The 18,263-nt window shown below is 37.0% G+C and overlaps 2 protein-coding genes across 2 annotated transcripts; both read left to right on the top strand.

The window, feature by feature from the left end:
- The first annotated feature begins 636 nt into the window (after positions 1-636).
- On the top strand, positions 637-4,328 carry hyal2a (hyaluronidase 2a). The gene is made up of 4 exons (XM_046847145.1): positions 637-900; positions 1,372-2,351; positions 2,814-2,903; positions 3,098-4,328. Exons 2-4 carry the CDS (start codon positions 1,407-1,409, stop codon positions 3,485-3,487), a joined length of 1,425 nt encoding a protein of 474 aa, XP_046703101.1. The 5' UTR covers positions 637-900; positions 1,372-1,406; the 3' UTR covers positions 3,488-4,328.
- Positions 4,329-4,950: 622 nt separating this feature from the next.
- On the top strand, positions 4,951-15,374 carry hyal1 (hyaluronidase 1). Its single transcript, XM_046857788.1, has 4 exons — positions 4,951-5,100; positions 9,950-10,866; positions 11,046-11,135; positions 14,633-15,374. Exons 2-4 carry the CDS (start codon positions 9,952-9,954, stop codon positions 14,975-14,977), a joined length of 1,350 nt encoding a protein of 449 aa, XP_046713744.1. The 5' UTR covers positions 4,951-5,100; positions 9,950-9,951; the 3' UTR covers positions 14,978-15,374.
- The last annotated feature ends 2,889 nt before the right edge of the window (positions 15,375-18,263 follow it).

Raw genomic sequence — 18,263 nt, forward strand, 5'->3', positions numbered from 1 at the left:
CTTCTCTGGATTACTGTAATTGCCCTTTTGCACAACATTTTTGTTTACATTTTTTTGCTACTGTTCACTGGTCAAGTCAAGTCAACTGTTAACTGTTACACTCCGAAGTGTGTAATATACAACAGGTATACTGGCGGTGCTATTTTGTAAGTTGTGTATTTGTCTTACACTGTCTTGTGTTGTCTTTGCACTGTTTGCACCAGGTTGCACACGATGCACTTTATGTGGCGGGGACACTTACTAGTCCTCAGCCCTGTGTTTTCTGTTTTCTGTGATTGTTGTTGTATGTGGCACCAGGGTTCAGGAGGAACGTTGTTTCATTTCACTGTGTAATGCATCAGCTATATATGGTTGAAATGACAATAAAAGCTTATAGATATACATGTGTAGTTTTATTGCTGTTTTATTCATATATTGTCATGTCCATTCACAATTCAAATGCATACTAGGGTGATGATTTCATTTATTGTATGAATTTCAAAAACTATTCGACTTCACCATGATTGTATTCAAAACAGACAACAAAAGCACAACAGAATTCTGAGGGTTAGAATAAAATGAATGGGGGTCGTAAAAGTCACGCCCACTACGGCTCAAGTAGCGTAGCAACCACACAACCCCGCCCCTTCTTCTGTGGGATCAATGAAAGCGCAGCCGGGAGTTGTGTGTGAGTGTGTGTGAGTGTGAGTGTGTGTATATGTGTGTGTGTGAGTGGGAGTCCACCATAAAACTTCAAGCAAAGTCATATATAGATGATAAGAAGACAATACGGTATGCGGCTGTGATTTGAAAGCGTGTGTTTAGAGACCCGGATTCAGTGTTATGGAGTGGTGCGAGGTGTACAGCACTGAACCGATCACCTCATTTAAGTGGGAAAGGTCTCTGTTCCTGGTGTGAACGGTAAGATGCACTACTTTAGAGGGTTTTATTTTGTTTCTTGGGTTTCAACTGTTTTCAGGGGTTTATGAGTAATTCATGAACTCCAAATAAATTACAGAATGTCTTATAAAAGTGTCATTACATAGAAAAAAGCTTATTGAATCTATCTATCTATCTATCTATCTATCTATCTATCTATCTATCTATCTATCTATCTATCTATCTATCTATCTATCTATCATTTATTTATCTATCTATCTATCTATCTATCTATCTATCTATCTATCTATCTATCTATCTATCTATCTATCTATCTGTCTATCTGTCTGTCTGTCTGTCTGTCTGTCTGTCTGTCTGTCCGACTGAATGACTGAATGACTGAATGATTGTCTGTTTTTAATTACTTATTGTAAGGACATAACTTTTATCAGTTTAAACAAGAGAAACTTTTTTTTATTGTCAACTAAAACTCTTTATTCCTCATTTAAACAGACCTTAACATCAACAAAGCTGTTGTTGTAAAAAAGATGACAGAAGGCATGGCTAACTGGATTCTGTCTAAATGGAAACTCTGGCTACTAGTTCCACTAGTGTTGGACTCTTTTACTAAAGCCCAAAACCTGAAACCTACAAGATGGCCTCTATACCAGGGTAAGCCTTTGTTGCTAGCCTGGAATGCCCCCACTGAAGACTGTCGGCCACGCCACAACGTTAATTTTCCGCTGGACCAGTTCCAGATTGTGGCTTCACCAAATGAAGGTTTCACCAAACAAAATCTCACCATTTTCTATAAGGATCGACTTGGCCTGTACCCGTATTTTAATACTGACAAGAATCCGGTGAATGGTGGCCTTCCTCAACTTGCCAGCCAGACTAAGCACCTTGAGAAGATGTCACAAGACCTCGAGAAATACATTCCTAACCCAGCAGCTAAAGGCCTTGCTGTGTTCGACTGGGAGGAATGGCGCCCCCTATGGATTAGAAATTGGGATTCTAAGAACATTTACAAAAACCAGTCTCAGCTCTTGGTGTCCAAAAAGAACCCGACGTCGGACCCAGCTCGGCTAACAAAGGTGGCTCAACAAGAGTTTGAGATATCAGGGCGCAATTTTATGCTTGAGTCCTTGCGGTTGGCCAAACATCAGCGTCCAAACCAGCTGTGGGGATTCTACCTGTTTCCTGACTGCTACAACCATGATTACCTCAAAAGCCTAGAGAGCTACACAGGCCGTTGTCCTGACCCAGAGATAGCCCGGAATGACCAGCTGACTTGGCTGTGGACAGAAAGCACAGCACTTTTTCCATCTGTCTACATAGGTTCAGTGTTGCGTTCAACTGCGTTTGCTCGCCAGTTTGTTCGGAACAGGGTGAAAGAGGGCATGAGAGTAGCATCTTTGGGCTCTGACCTGGCACGCCCGGTGTTTGTGTACGTCCGTCCCACGTACATCAACGAGCTGGCCCTTCTTACTGAGGTGAGTCTTGATGGATGTTATAATTTAGGTTCTCTAGAGATGCCACCTACTATTGGATGAAAATAAACGTCTAACCGTCTGTTTAGAACTGATAACACCCCTTACCATCCATAAGTCATAGTGTAATATGTGTACATTTCCATCAAGCGTCGCTTGTACCCTAACCCTAACCTTTCCCTCTTATCTCTACCAGCAGACTTTTCCTGCTTTAGCAAATATGCATAGATTTCTGTACTCAAGTCTGCATGCAGGAAGGGAGGTGGTCACATATTCCATGACCACCACCCACTGCCATTCCTCTGGTTGTTTCCTTATTAAATTAAGAGTGGACATGCACAATTTTAGCTTTTTGCAGAAAAATAGCATAATAAAAAAAATGTCAGAACTACCAAAAAAAGGCCTTTGATTGGCACTTGTCCTGTTTGACCTAATCAGTGATTTGATCTTTGTTTCTCTTCACAGGTTGACCTGATCTCCACCATTGGAGAAAGTGTGGCACTGGGTGCTGCTGGCATTATACTTTGGGGAGATGCCAATTATTCAAGCAGCAGTGTAAGCATTTGCATTTTAAATTGAACAATCTCACTACAAATCACAAATACTGTTTTTGAAGTATTTGTCTAACATAAAATACATGCCAATGTTTTTCCATGTTATTGTCGGTAGATATTATTTTGCCCTAATACTCTTTTTTTTTATTTGTTGTTGCATTTATTGTTTCCTTTATCTGTGCATTCTATTTTTAGGTGATCTGTAGGAAGCTGGCTGAGTATGTCCAGGGGCCACTGGGCCATTACCTCCTCAATGTTTCCAGTGCAGCTGAACAGTGTAGTCAGTCAGTGTGTGGCTCCCGTGGCCGCTGTATGCGCAGACAACCAGACTCAGATACATACCTGCACCTGGACCCTCAGAGTCACAGGATTGTGATGCAGGGGAAACGCCTGGCAGTCGAAGGACACATGGGATCTGAGGAATTAAAACGCATCAGGGAAGATTTTATCTGCCAGTGTTTTAGCGGCTATCAAGGGTCTTACTGTGAGCTGCCCGATCCCCGGTATAACAGAGGGCAGGGGCACAAACTGCATGTATCGTGGAGCTCCTGTCTTCTCTTTTTGCTGCTCACATTATTGAACTGAGTATTCAGAATACTGGACATTTATACAGCCTGCTGTGGACAGTTTTTCATTCTCTGTGACACAAAGGAAGCATTTGCTTCTGTCAATTTTTTTGTAAAATTCAATCTTATTGTACAGTTTCTAATGTTCTTTTTCTTTTTGCTACACAGATTTTATTATAATTTAATTTTTATAGAAATATTTGAGGGTGTTCAACGAAATATCTAGAAAAACTGATTGAAAAACTGATTTTTTTTTAAATGTCCGTCTTTAGCCTAATGGCATTTTGTATAATTGGAAAGTTAAATGTAAAAGATATGTGGGTGTCCCCAATGAGTCAACAATGCTGATAAGAAATGATATAAGCACAGAAAAACTAGTCCAAATAGGCACTTATGTTTATTATTTTAGATCATGGATTCACAAACAACATAAAAAATCATCGAATCATCATCATACATATAAATGATACACTGTCTCTAATTTAAATTGATGTTAATTATATTAATTATTGATTTTTTTATTGTGGTGATTTAAGTGCTGTGGTGTGATCACTTAAACAATACCAGGACTTTTTATTTTTGCAGTCATATAGACCTGATTCACACATATTTTCTAGGTTTACACTCACTACACTCTTGCTATTTAATAAATAGTTGTGTCTCTGAAATGTATAATTGTTTGTCTGTTAAATGTGTAGGTATGGCAAAAAATAGAAAGGAAAAAAGGGAGCACTTGTGGTTAAATATTGTGTTATGTGTTAGTGTACATATTATACCATTTTATAGATAAAACATAATCTATACACCAGATAGACTCCAAATAAATGGTCACCACTGGTCCACCACCAGTCTATGTGGAATTAAGGTCCCTCTTTTAACGTGGCATTACAGTGCAATGAAGTGAATCATAAAAGAAGCATATACTACATCTGTCACACTTGTGTTTGCAATGGGGCCACTGCCTGCATTTTGCCAGCCCACAATTACAGGCTTTCAGATGCCAAGCAGTTCTATTTGTGTCCTCTAGTTCATTGGGGTTTTCCAATCTATATAATTCAGTGAACTGTTGCAGAAAAACACAAATGCGTTAACAATGTTTTTTTTTAGCAAAATTAAAATAGAATTGATGTTTCTTTTATTTTGAGGGGCTGTCATAAATATGAAAAAATGAATATTTATTAAAAAGCACAAAAACGGCAGAGACAGCCATACAATGCTTACAGTGTTTGTACAATGCAATTTATTGCACAATGTATTGTACCTGGCTGCTTTTATATATAATGAATATTTTTTTTTGTTTTTTTTAAATTTGACCATATAGTCAGATTTTAGGAAATAATTCCACTTACATGTAGGCAAAGAAAAACAGTTTTGTCCAGTTTGTCCAAAAGAGTCGACTCTTTGTGCGAGCTGAGTCAAATGATCCGACTCTTCCCATTACGATTCAACGTTTGAAAAAGAAACAGACTCCGCCCACGCGTCTCCCTTTGTACAGGCCACTGTCAGGCCCCGCCCACTGGAAAGATTTCTTCCTCTTTTCGCTTTTTAAAAGCAATTCCGTGTCACGATTTGTTTACTTCTCGTGTTTCGTTTTTGTGATTGAAACACAAACAGAGCGACACGGTACAGTAGGTAAGACGAGAGAACTATATATATATATTTATATGTACGATATGTATATGTAGGATATTGTAAAGGCAACTTTTTAACCAGTGTTACCAAGCGAGTACAATCAATATCTCATACAAACAAATTATATTTCTCCCGTCCCGGTGTTTTACACAAATCGAAGATTAATAAATCAATTTCTGAATTTTTGTTAGTTCTTTAAAGCTTGAAATGATCATTTTTTGTAAGCAGATATATTTTATATTTCTCGAAAGAAGCTACATTTTCAGCTAAAAGAATACAACAGCTTCACTTGCAAGTAAATATGTTTAGAAATAAGTTTAATAATTTTGTATTTGTTGTATAAAACCATATAAAATTGTATAGAATCGTAATTAGAGTCATTACATAACTTTTTTTTTTTTTGCAGTGTTTGCAGTACCTTCCCTCTACTTCCTGTGTTTTAGTTTGTTCTTGTTTAATTTGGAGTTTCAGGAACTTAAATACAAAAGAACTACATCCCTGTGTAAAATGTAAAATAAAAACACAATGCAATGATTTGCAAAGCTCACAAACCCACAATACAACATAGAAAACATAACAAATGTTTAAACTGAGAATGAATCATTTTAAGGGAAAGTAGTTTTTAATTTGATGGGCGCAACACGTCTAATAAAAGTTGGGACAGGGCCATGTTTACCACTCTGTAGCATCCACTCTTCTTTTAACAACAGTCTGTATGCATCTGGAAACTGAAAAGACTAGTTGCTGGAGTTTTGAGAGATGAATGTTGTCCCATTTGTGCTCAATACAGGGTTCCAGCTGCTCAACACTCCTAGGTCTTCTTTGTCAGATTCTTTATTTCATGATGTGCCATGTGTTATCTAGAGAAAGGTTTGGAGTGCAGGCAGGCCAGTTCAGCAGCAGGACTCTTTTACAATGAAACCATGCTGTTGTAATAAATGCTATCATTTGGCATTGTCTTGCTGAAATATGCAAGGCTTTTCCTGAAAAAGACGTAATCTGAATGCAAGCATTTGCTGCACTACAAACTATTTATATCTTTCAGCAATGCTGCCTTTCCAGATGTGAAAGCTGCACATTCATTAGCGAGCTAATCCAAGCAAGCTAATTACTATCAGGGTTGCAGGCTTTTGAACCGAGCACTCATAACAACCCAGATGGTCCCTCTCATCTTTAGTCTGGAGGATGCAGGCCCATGTTTTCCAAAAATAATTTTAAATTGATTGTGGTGTTTCTGAGCTCATGCAGTAAATTTTATTTCATAATCATTGCACATAGAGCTTTCTCCAGATTTTTAGAATCTTTTGATGATATTATGTACAATATTATGTTGTATATTAAATAAGTCTTAGCAGTTTTTTCTTGAGGAACATTATTCTGAAATTTTGCCACAAATTCTAGACAGAAGAGTTTTTCACAGATTTGTGAATCGCTGCCGGTTGAAATCGTGCCAATTGATGTAATACGTTGCAAAACCTCCAGCTATTTTACTAGATTTCCTTCAGCCTTTGACATGTAAGTCAATTGCCAAAGTTTGTCATATTTTAAAGATGTACAAATTAGGGATGGGCAATATGCACTTAATTACTTAATACAATAATACTTTATGCTTACACTTAATACTACAGTTTTCCGTAATTTTCTATGTGCTAATAATAGGGCCACATAAATCATATCAGTATGCAGCTTGAAGAGCCATTTAAAAACATAGTTAAAAAAAATTAAAAGTGAATTGTGACCATCGTTAATTAATATCAGTATACAAAAAAAGCTATACCAATTAAGTATGAAAGAAAATATAATATATATATATTTACCAGTGCTTCAAGGATTCAAAATCTAACCCGAGGGAAAAACATAGAAATGTTGTACAAATACTTTTCTTTTATAAAACTTTATAGAACTTGAATATGCTTCAATACATCAACATGGTATAAATGCACAATTGTTCTTATCCTTTATTAATCGATTAATCTGAAAAAAATCTATTGGATGTTTATTCTATTTTTATGTTATTATAGCTGTATAAAACCCTTATTCAGGGTATTTATGGATAAAAGTGTACTTGGAAAAATGAAAATGCCACATAGTGCTTTTAACTTTAATTTAGACATTTAAACGCTTATAGTGGCTGCTTGTTGATGAGTGCATGCGTAATTTATCCTTTAAACAAATTCACTCATGCTAAATTGTTTCTTTCTGTAAAAATAAAATATATTACAACATTATTTTGCCAATTTTTGTTAAAAGAAAAATACACATATTGTTCATTTGTGAAGATATAAACATCTAGAATATATAATTAATTTAATTTTGTATAATATTTAAATGATATATATGCATGAATTAAATATACAAACATCCAAAACAAGCATTTGAGTGTATAGTAAAGCCGCAATAAATCACATTTAAAAACAGATAAGTTAATTAATGTAGCAGACAAATGCTATAAGAAGAGTATGGAACATAGAAACGCAGCAAACTAACCGGCTAAACATTCGCTTAAAACCACAACAGTGACTAAAAATGCGATCGTTTACTGCTGCTGTTATTTGCTGCTTTTAGATTTAGTGTTTGTTTGCACCGTTTTTAATCGCATCCATCACAATGTCACTAGCGAGCCGATTGCGCAACCCGATACTTGCGAGTCACGACAGAACAGATCATTAAACCACACCAGTTTCGCCTGATGAGGATTATACAGTTTTTGCTTATCGTGCTGATGTTTCGCCTTCATCTGGGACACCAGCGTGTTTTCTTTTCATGTGCTTGTGCATCCTGTGGTACTTCCATCAAACACAAGCTCTGCTTTGCCCTTATTATAAAATGCCTCCATGCCTTGCGTTTAATATACAATGTTCTAATTGCCTTGCGTTTAATATTAAATGCTGTCATGCCTTAGATGACTTGGGATGCACACTTTTTCCTGCTGCCAGTTGACCTGTACTTTTGCCATTTAGCAAGCGGCTGTGTTATCTTGCCATCACGCTAACCCGTAACCTGAACAGCCCAACTAATCGATAAGGACATTCGTTGACAACGAATTTCGTTATCGATTTTATTGATTAGTTGTTGCCTCCCCAATCCCGTAGTTACTTTACTGGTATATCATGGACAGTATGATATGGCACAACCCTAATACAGATTCTTCTGAGGAGGCTTCAAAAGCAAGGATACACAGGTGCTTCCTATGTGGAAATCTTTTTTTCCCTACATTTTTTTAGCGTGTCCTGTAAGCCAAGGGTATAAATACTCCCCCTTTTTTTAATTTTTAACCTAAAGTCATTGTGAAAACGTTCACAGTGGTACTTGATGCACGTTTTGGATCGAGGAAATGTATAAGAAAAAAAAAAAAAAAAAAATAATAATAATGATATACTTATGTGGCAGGTTGCTACTAAATATATTGTTTTCTGGCTTTTACTTCAGGGACATTCACCTCTAAAGGTTTGGGTGATAGCATTAGAGCAACACTATTTCAGCACAAGCAAAGGCATGCTGATATAATGTAGCAGCTGTCATCCTGTTTATTCAACAGTTTCCCACATAGATCAGACATAATGTTACATATACAGTATCTCACAAAAGTGAGTATACCCCCTCATATTTCAGCAACCATTTAGTCTCAAGAAGCAATACTGTAGAAATGAATACATTTTAAAGTAGCCAATGTGCAGCTGGTATAGCAGTACAGATTTACTGTCCTCTGAAAATAACTCAACATACAGCCATTATTTGTTTAAAGAGCTTCCAACAAAAGTGAGTACACCCTGAGCGATAACAGCTTTACATTGTGTAACCATGCAAAGCCACGTGTCCTATTCATCATGTTCATGTTTTTGCCTGCTTGACAGGACCATAGTCAAGAATTAAGATACCTGACATTCCAGCCATATGTAGTTCTCCCAAAACTGCTACCACAAAAACTTGTTGTAGCAAGCGAGAGTCATAGGATATCTTTTGTTGCGGTAGGATAAAATTTTTCCAAACCTGTTCCAGCATGACAATGCCTCTGTACAAAAAGCATGGTTTACATGGGTTGGAGTGGAAGATCTTGAGAGGCCTGCTGCTGAGCTCTGACCTCAACCCAATTGAACATCTTTGGGATGAATTGAATCACTGAATCGGATGAATTGAATTACTGAATCAGTGGAGGTTATTATAACAGCAAATGGGGACTTAATGTGGAGCAGGATGTTTAAAATGTGTATATGACTGCTATGGACACGTGTCCACAAACTTTTGTCCGTGAAGGGTAAATGCAAAGTTCTAAAATGTTAGATTTCTTTTTTTTGGTATCAGCATTTTTTTCTAAGTTCATATACGAAACCATAACATGAAAATTGTATGATGCTGTTAATTTATGTTATTTAGCACCTTTCCAGCTGACTCATCATTATTCTTTTTTTTTTCATGATACAAACATAAAAATATAATCATGAGACCATAACAGGAAGCCTTTCTCACTTTGTCTAAATACTCAGACATGCTATGCTGCTTATTATTATTGTGCGCAATTATTATAAATAATTGCCTATTCATTATAATGTATCTTTAAGTGTTAACAGAAATGGCCTCTCATTACAGAAATTACCTTTTGAAAGGACTTTGAACTTATTATACATTTGAATTTACTTGTTTCATCCCATAGTGTTAACCTTACTAGAGTTCTAAATTTTTTTCATAATTGTATGTTCTTGTGCAGATGACAGGAATTATTGTAACTTTGAAAATAAGCAAAAAAAAAAAAAAAAAAAAAGATGTAGGACGTGCATACTGTTTATGAATTTTTTGCATGTTTCCTGAAGTAAACAACTGTTAAATGTTTCTTTATGATGTCTTCTGCCAGGTATGGGCACCATTGCACACTGGGCACCATGTCTCACCTTTATCTGCCTTTTTTTAACTTGTCCTGTCATGAGCCGACCACTTAAATTACCATCACATTTTCCATTCTTTACAGTATGGAATGCTCCTACTGAAAAGTGTGCATCGGAGTATGGCATTGATCTGGACTTGAACATTTTTGATATCGTCCACAATCTGAACCAGAGCTTCATTGGCAGTAACATCACCATCTTCTACTCGGACAAGCTAGGCTTCTATCCTCACTACAATGAGAAAAACGTATCTGTGTATGGAGGTGTTCCTCAGAACTTCAGTCTGCATGATCACCTCTTGGAAGCCTATTTCAATGTGCAACAGCAGATACCAAATAAAGACTTTAGCGGCATGGCTGTAGTGGACTGGGAGAGCTGGAGACCAGTTTGGGAGCGCAACTGGAACAGTAAGGAGATATACCAGCAAGGCTCTAGAACACTGGTAAAAACTAAACACCCTGACTGGAAACCAGAGCAGATTGAAATCCAGGCTAAGAAAGACTTTGAAGATGCAGCACAGGCCTTCATGGAGCAAACAATCAAGCTTGGAAGAGGCGAAAGGCCTGGAGGACTGTGGGGATTCTATGGCTTTCCCTGTTGCTACAACTATCAGTATAAAAAAAAAGAGAACTACACAGGGGAATGTCCAACACTAGTCATGAAAATGAACAACAAGTTATCTTGGTTGTGGAACGTCAGCACGGCTTTATATCCTGATATTTATATGGATCTGAGCCTCAAGGGTCGTGATCGAGACATTCAACTGTATGCCCGAAATAGGATCATTGAAGGCATGAGAGTGAGAGAGCAAGTCTCTCCTATTAAACCAGCTGTCATCCCCTATGCCCGTATCGTCTATACCTATTCAATGACCTTCCTCTCGCAGGTATTGATCCATATGTCTGTACAAATGCATATTTACAGACTAATTACAATGAACTGCTGATATTAATGGCTTGATAGTGCACCACTGCATTGACCTTTCAGTTCTCACAATTCATAAAGTCATTCCTAAAGGCTTCTATTGAAAGACACTGTACAGTTTGATTCCTTTGTGTTTTATAGGAGGATCTGGTTCATACTCTTGGAGAGAGTGTGGCATTAGGGACAGCAGGAATTGTGCTATGGGGAGATGCTAGCTATGCCACAAACAAGGTAAAATATACCACAGTTTCTTTTTAAACCTTTATTGCCCCAAAAACTAAACCAGAGTATCTTTTTTGGACAAATGTTCAATAACAAATCTGAACATAAAACCATCTTGATTTCATACTACCTCGGAATTTTTATTTTTTATGGTTACATTTGCCTGTAATTGGAGCGCCTCTTTCATGGGACAAAGATGTAAGCACAGTACACAAGTTATTGAAAATACTGCTTGTTTTACATTCATTTGTTATTCATCACAAACCTTTTGATTACATTATTGTTAGCAGTCCTATGAGACAAATACAATCTTTTAAATATTTCCCTGAATTTATGTTTGTTGCTTTTATTTCTTTTGCTTTATTGCCTTAATGATGGCATGATCTTAGATCAAAATGATCAGTGTTGCACAAACACCTGCTTGTTCTTAAAGCTTGTTCTGTTTGGTATTAAAGAGTGAACTAGAAATAGTGTAGAATCTTGAACCTTGTGGATATTAGTCATGTTTCATTTCCTTGTTCTTACAGCTTTCAAAATTCTATTCATTTTAAATGAGGGTGAAAAATCAATGGGTTTCAGACATTTGGGTGTAACAGTGCCATAAAGCAGATTAGAGCCATTTGGGATTTGACTTTGAACTTTAAGGTGCCATATTTTAAATGTAATTTGAGTAAGAATAAACAAACAAAACAAAAACAAATGGAAAAGAAAACCCCTGAAGGTTTAAACTGACGTGTTTTATCTCTAACTCCCCTCCAAACATCGGTTTTAGCTCGCATGGTACCGTTCAAGATGTATATTTAAATTATATATATAATAAAGTTTAACATAAGCATTAGGTATGGCACAGCTGAAAAAAAAATAGCAACAAAAAGTGCAACACTTCTAGAAAAAAAAGGACCATTTAAATGTTGTAAATGGGTTTTTCAGATAATTAAGGGTTCCTATCTTCCATAATAGCTCCCTTCTAATAAGGAAAGCACTTGAATGTAGGTTTCTACAATAAAGAAAAGAAAATAACTGCATAGATTTTAAACCTCTAAATTCGTATTTGCCCAAAAATAAAAAGAACAATATTTTTTTTCTACTTTGCATTGTTCAGCCTGCTCACAGGCTATCCAGCCGATCTCAGCAGTTTTGGTGATTTACTCACTCACACAAATCTCATACACTTCCCGTTCCAGAAAGTCACCTGTTTTTTTTCCAAGCTTACAGTTCACATGTCATCTTAAAGAAGTCTGAAAAAAGTTTTGACTTGCAGTGTTACTCGTTTCGGTTGTAGTTGTTGTTACTTGTGTCGATGGATATGACGATAATTCAGACTTGAGGCTCTTATCTTTCAGCAACCATTTTAGTATAATCTTTCCATGGGACAATACTATAGAAATAAACTTGGATATATTTTAGAGCAGGGGTCACCAACCTTTTTGAAACTGAGAGCTACTTCTTGGGTCACGATTAAAGTAAAGGGCTACCAGTTTGATACACACAAGTTGAAATAACACACAAGTTCTGAAATAATCAATTTGCTCAATTTACCCCTTAATTATATGTTATGTTGTTATTAATAATTAATGATATTTATTAATCATCTATATCTAGTCATCTATATTTTAATATTGTCATTTTCAAATTCAAACTAATGCAAGTGTGATTTAAAAAAAGAACAGCAACAAAATAATTGCGTGCAGCTCACTGTTTAATGGCGCTATGGTGAGCTATTTGTAGAAAAGGCCTGCACCATGTTGGTGACTCCTGTTTTAGAGTAAACAATGTGCAGCTTGTATAGCGGTACAGATTTCCGTGCTGTGAGTTAGCTGACGCATGAGTGCTGCCAGCACTGCTTTAGAGGTTGCAGAAGCAGAAGGTCCACTTGCCAGTGCACGGATCATACGTCGCACACTAAAACAAGTTGGTTTGCAGGGCCGTCATCCCAGAAGGAAACCTCTCCTGAAGCTGGCAAGAAAGCATGCAAACAGTTTGCTTAAGACAACCTGTTCAAGAGCATGAATTACTGGAACCATGTCCTGTGGTCTGATGAGACTAAAATACACTTGTTTGGCTCAGATGGTGTCCAGCATGTGTGGCGACGCACTGGTAAGGACTAGCAAGACTTGCATTTTGTCTTGTGTCTTACAGTCAAGCATGGTGGTGGTGGCATCATGATCTGGGGCTGCATGAGTGCTGCTGGTACTGGGGAGCTGTGGTTTATTGAGGGAAACGTGGATTTCAACATGTACTGTAAAGCAGAACATGATGCCTACCTTCAGAAACTGGGCTCGAACGGCAGTTTTCCAACATAATAACAACCCCAAAAACACCGCCAAGATGACAACTGCCTTGCTGAGGAAGCTGAAGGTGATTGAGTGGCCAAGTATGTCTTCAGACCTTAACTCTATTGAGTACATGTGGGGCAACCTCAAGCAGAAGGTGGAGCCATGTGTCTAACATTCAGCAGCTTTGTGATGTCATTATTGAGGAGTAGAAGAGGATCCCAGCAACAACCTGTGCAGATCTGGTGAATTCTATGCTCAGGAGGATTAGGGCAGTGCTAGATAACAATGGTGCTCACACAAAATAGTGACACTTTGGACACAGTTTTTACATGTTCACTTAGGGTTTACTATTAATTAATTTCTATAGTATTGCCCCTTAAGAAGATCTACTAAAGTGGTTGCTAAATTGTGAGGGGTGCACTCACAGTTTTGAGATACTGTATGTGTCGCAAGATTTCCTTTCCGTTTTTCTTTTCCCATGTACAGCACTAACTAGCATGTTCAAGCCATCCTCATGTGAGTGCTAAAATTCCGACATGATGTGACTCTGAGTCAGACACAAGCAGAGGTAGGAACAAGGGAAATGTCATAAAATCCTGATAAACAGCTCACACTTACTGTAGTCACACAGAACTTGGCGTATTGGTGTGAACAGTGACTGGTGGGAGTAGGGAGAGAGTAGCAATGAGGAAACCCACAAGCAGGAGATAATCATAACCTCTTCTCCCATCAATTTTACATTTTGACAGAGGTTATTGCCAAGATTAAATGAAGGTTCTTTTTTTAACTTATTTATTTGGAGAATATTTCCAGATGTTTGTGCAGGTAGACCAGAATATACTGTAAATATACTGGTAAGTTGAAACACTGGAACAAGGATGGATGATAATAAAAATAGAACTAGTATTCAGATTTTACTATTAATATAATATTACTAGTTAAAATATGTCATGCTCTGGGCTCTCTGGTTCCCTCCCAAATTCATTCCTGCTATTGGGTTGGGAACTCAAGTGAATCAGTGTGTAAATGTATGTGATGTGGTCAGTGATGACCTTGTATCTCATTGAGGGTGTATTCAGACCTAACTTCAAGTTTTCCAGGGATAGACTCTGGGTCCGCCACAACTCTGACGAGGACAAAGTGCTTGCTGAAGAGAAATATCGCATGAATTGATTTTTTTCTTTGATCCCCAGAAATGCCACAAAATAGTTCTGTTGTAATCTTTTACAGAGCACATGTCTACTTGTGAAAAATTACCTGGATGAAACCCTGGGCCGATATGTGGTGAATGTGACTACAGCAGCGTTTCTCTGCAGCAAGGAACTGTGTTCGTATAACGGCCGATGCGCTCGGAGAGACCCACATTCTTCAGATTACCTTCATCTTGACCCAGCAGTATGGACCATCATCCCCAAAGCTGAGCTCCCTGACCTCAACAGTAACAGTCCTTCATATGTAGTAAAAATGAGTAATAATAATATTAATAATAATCATAATTTTACGAAACCATTTATGTGCCAGTGTTATCCAGGCTGGGGGGGCAAACACTGTGAGAAACAGGTGGCTCTTTATTAAAGTGAACTACTTTAGAGTTGATGTCTAGAACACTGATGTAACATAACATTTTTCTGAATAATTTTTTCAAACTTTAAACAAAAACAATTGTGTAAATTATAAAAGGCCTAGAAGGAAAAAAAAAAAGTATAAAGCAACCCAAAATTTTGTGAACTAAAAATTTTATAGATTTGATAGCTGTAGCTATTTTGTGTAAATATGTATACAATACAAATTTCTAAACTGAAAAATGTATTTGAAAAATATTTTTGTGTTGAATGTACTGTATAACACAGCAGAGGTCAGTGTTAATTTAGATCCCCTCTTGTGGGGTTTTCTTGTATTACAACTGCAAAACATGTCAGAGTCAATAATCTTAGCTTACCACTAGATAGCAGTAAAGTTACATCAAAACATTCTTCAGTCGCATATGCAGTTCTTTCTAGATTTTTGCACAGTTTAATAGCTAGGCATTGCATTAGATGTGTGCTTTAATAATAATTTTAATCTATAATAACATAAAATAATCATGACAGTGTGCAGGTATAAAAGCCTTTATATGGTTTTTGGCTAAATGTATTTTCCCAGCTGATGTTTATTATTGTTGTGGTTAATAAATTACATAAAGGTTTTCTATAGATGATTAAAAAGATTTAATTGGAGTAAAAGGTTTATTTTTAAGATTGAACTTAATTATCTGGCTGAAAATTGAATTGATGTATATTTTCCTGTCATTCTTGATTCCTACCAAATAATGAACAATAAACATTTGAATGGCCATTTGAATTAAAAAGAAATGTACAGTACTAAAAGTTTTTTCTAGAACTTCTACCTGTAAAGAATCTTTATACTTCATACTAATAAAATCACAGGATAAACTATATCAAATATCTGAAAATATATGTATATACATGAATGAGTATGGCAGATATTGACAGTACAAATTAAAGTGATTTAGTGATTGTCCTTAAAGTGTCCATGTGCAGTATAGTGTGGTATAAAGTGGCACTTTGCTGTGCAAGTTCAGAGTTAAAGTGTCATCTTGCAAAGAAAGTGAAGAATGATGAAGATGGAGAAAGAGGTCCAAACTCCGAATGGCCTGCGGGAAGAAGCTCCTCCTCATTCTGTCTGTGTTTGCTTTTAAGGAGCGGAAGCGCTTCCCCAAACGCAACAAAGAGAATAGTCCATTGTTGGGATGGCTGAGGTCCTTTACAATCTTCCTGGCTCTGGTCCGGCACCGCGTGCTGTAGATGTCCTGCAGGTCAGGGATCTCAGTGTGAATGGTAAGTTTAGCTGACTGCACCACCCTCTGGAGGGCTCGCCTGTACTGCATAATGCTGTTCCCGAACCAGGAAGTGATGCTACCCGTCAGGACGCTCTCAATGGTGCAGGTGTAAAAAGTCTTTAGTACCTGAGAGGGAAGTTTAAAGTCTCTTAAGCGTCTCAGATGGTACAGATGCTGCTGGGCTTTCTTCACCAGCGTGTTGATGTGGCAGGACCAAGGCAGGTCCTGTGTGATGTGAACACCTAGGTACCGGAAACTGTCCACTCTCTCCACTGGGGTCCCGTTGATGTTTAACGGTTGGTATGACCGCTCCTGCTTCGTGCTGAAGTCCACTATCAACTCCTTAGTCTTGCTGGCATTCAGGAGAAGATTGTTCTCCTGGCACCATCTCTCCAGTTGTGTGTTGGGTTTATTTTCCTTCAGTGTTCTGTTTAGGAAGCAAGTTCTTGTGATTGACTTGGCAGTTTAAAACCTTTTACTTTCTTAGTGTGTTTTGGGTCATTATGATGAAGTTCCTTCCAAATAGACTGGACCCAGTCCAGTTCTTGCTGCTGATGAATGGTTCAAATCTTGTGGAATGGCTTCTATATAACTACTCTTTACTGTCTTTTACAGCTGACTGTAATACAGTTACAGCTACTCTGTTCTTTGGGGGTTTTCTCTTCATTTACATCACTTGCAGTTGTTTTTTCATTTCCTTGGCTGACCTGTTTGATGTTAGTACATCAGAGAGTTCTCAATTTTTCAGGACATTCTAAATCGTTTTATTGGATAGGCCAAATGTACATACAATGGCTCTGATTCATTTTCTCGCTTCAAATTTTCAAAATGGCTTGCATTACTTTGGTGACAGCTCTCTGGTCTGCATGTTGGTTTGACTCTCAGGTGATCACAGGTGAAACTCGCCACTCAAACCAAAAGTAGACAATCGGATATAAAAATGTTTTTTAAAAAAAAGCAGGACTCACCTGGGCATCAGTCACATGTTCTAGTATTTTTTGGTCACAAAAAATAATGATTTGCCACTTTTTTTTAATAAATGCCATTAAATTAAAGCTGAAATTCTCATATTCTTTTTTTTTTTTTTTTTTTTTTACCTCAAATCCCATTGTTTTCAGGGTAAAGCGCAAAAAAAGATTTGGACTTGGCCTTATAATATTTCTGGAGGAGACTGTGTAGTAAAATACTACTTTTTTTTAAAACAGGGAATAGCTGAGGCACGGATGAGCAAAGGCATTTAACAGGATTCAGAGCTTAAGCACAGTGAGTGGAATGATTTTGAATAGTACTGCAGGTTGCTGACGGGAACAATCGGCTTCATCTCTATTCATTTACAAGAGTGAATGTATAGCAAATCCAGATATCTCAGAAATAAGACTACTTACGGCATGATTTAGCTTTTTGTTAAACTCTATTGTAATTGCATTGCGGTTCTTTATCAGTTAGGGGGTTAATGTTAAAGTATAATGTTATAAGGATGAGCTGAATAAAAGTCCTAAAATTGCTGTACGGAAAACAGATAGCTCTTGTGAGAATAAAGGAAACCAAAGCATTATTGGAGAATTTGAGTTTTCTAAGATTTTAAGTGATTTTATCATTAAATGCTTTATAGGAAGCTAATTTGAGTTTGCAGACTTAATGTGTGAAAACTGGTTGGAAGGTAAGTGGTGTTACTAGATTAGAGCGCTAAAATCTAATGTCTGTCAATAGCTTTTGGTCAAATTACTTTTATGGTTAACTAATATGTATTACCAATACAACTGAAAGAGGAAGTACAAAGAGAATAGTGCTTTGATCATTAATTGCTGTAAATTTCAATAATATTGGGTCAAATCATCACAGAAACATACATAAAGGAGCTCTGGAGCTCATTTTTTTAGTCATTTTTAAGTCAGTAATGCATTATGTACTTACTGAACAGCAAAAAGTTCTAAACAAAAAAATATGTATTCTTTTATGTCAAACCAAAAAAATAAAAGACAATTTTTGTCTCTCTTATCTGTCATTTTATTTAATTTGTAC

This window comes from Silurus meridionalis, chromosome 1 (assembly GCF_014805685.1).
Source record: "Silurus meridionalis isolate SWU-2019-XX chromosome 1, ASM1480568v1, whole genome shotgun sequence".
NCBI lineage: Eukaryota > Metazoa > Chordata > Actinopteri > Siluriformes > Siluridae > Silurus > Silurus meridionalis.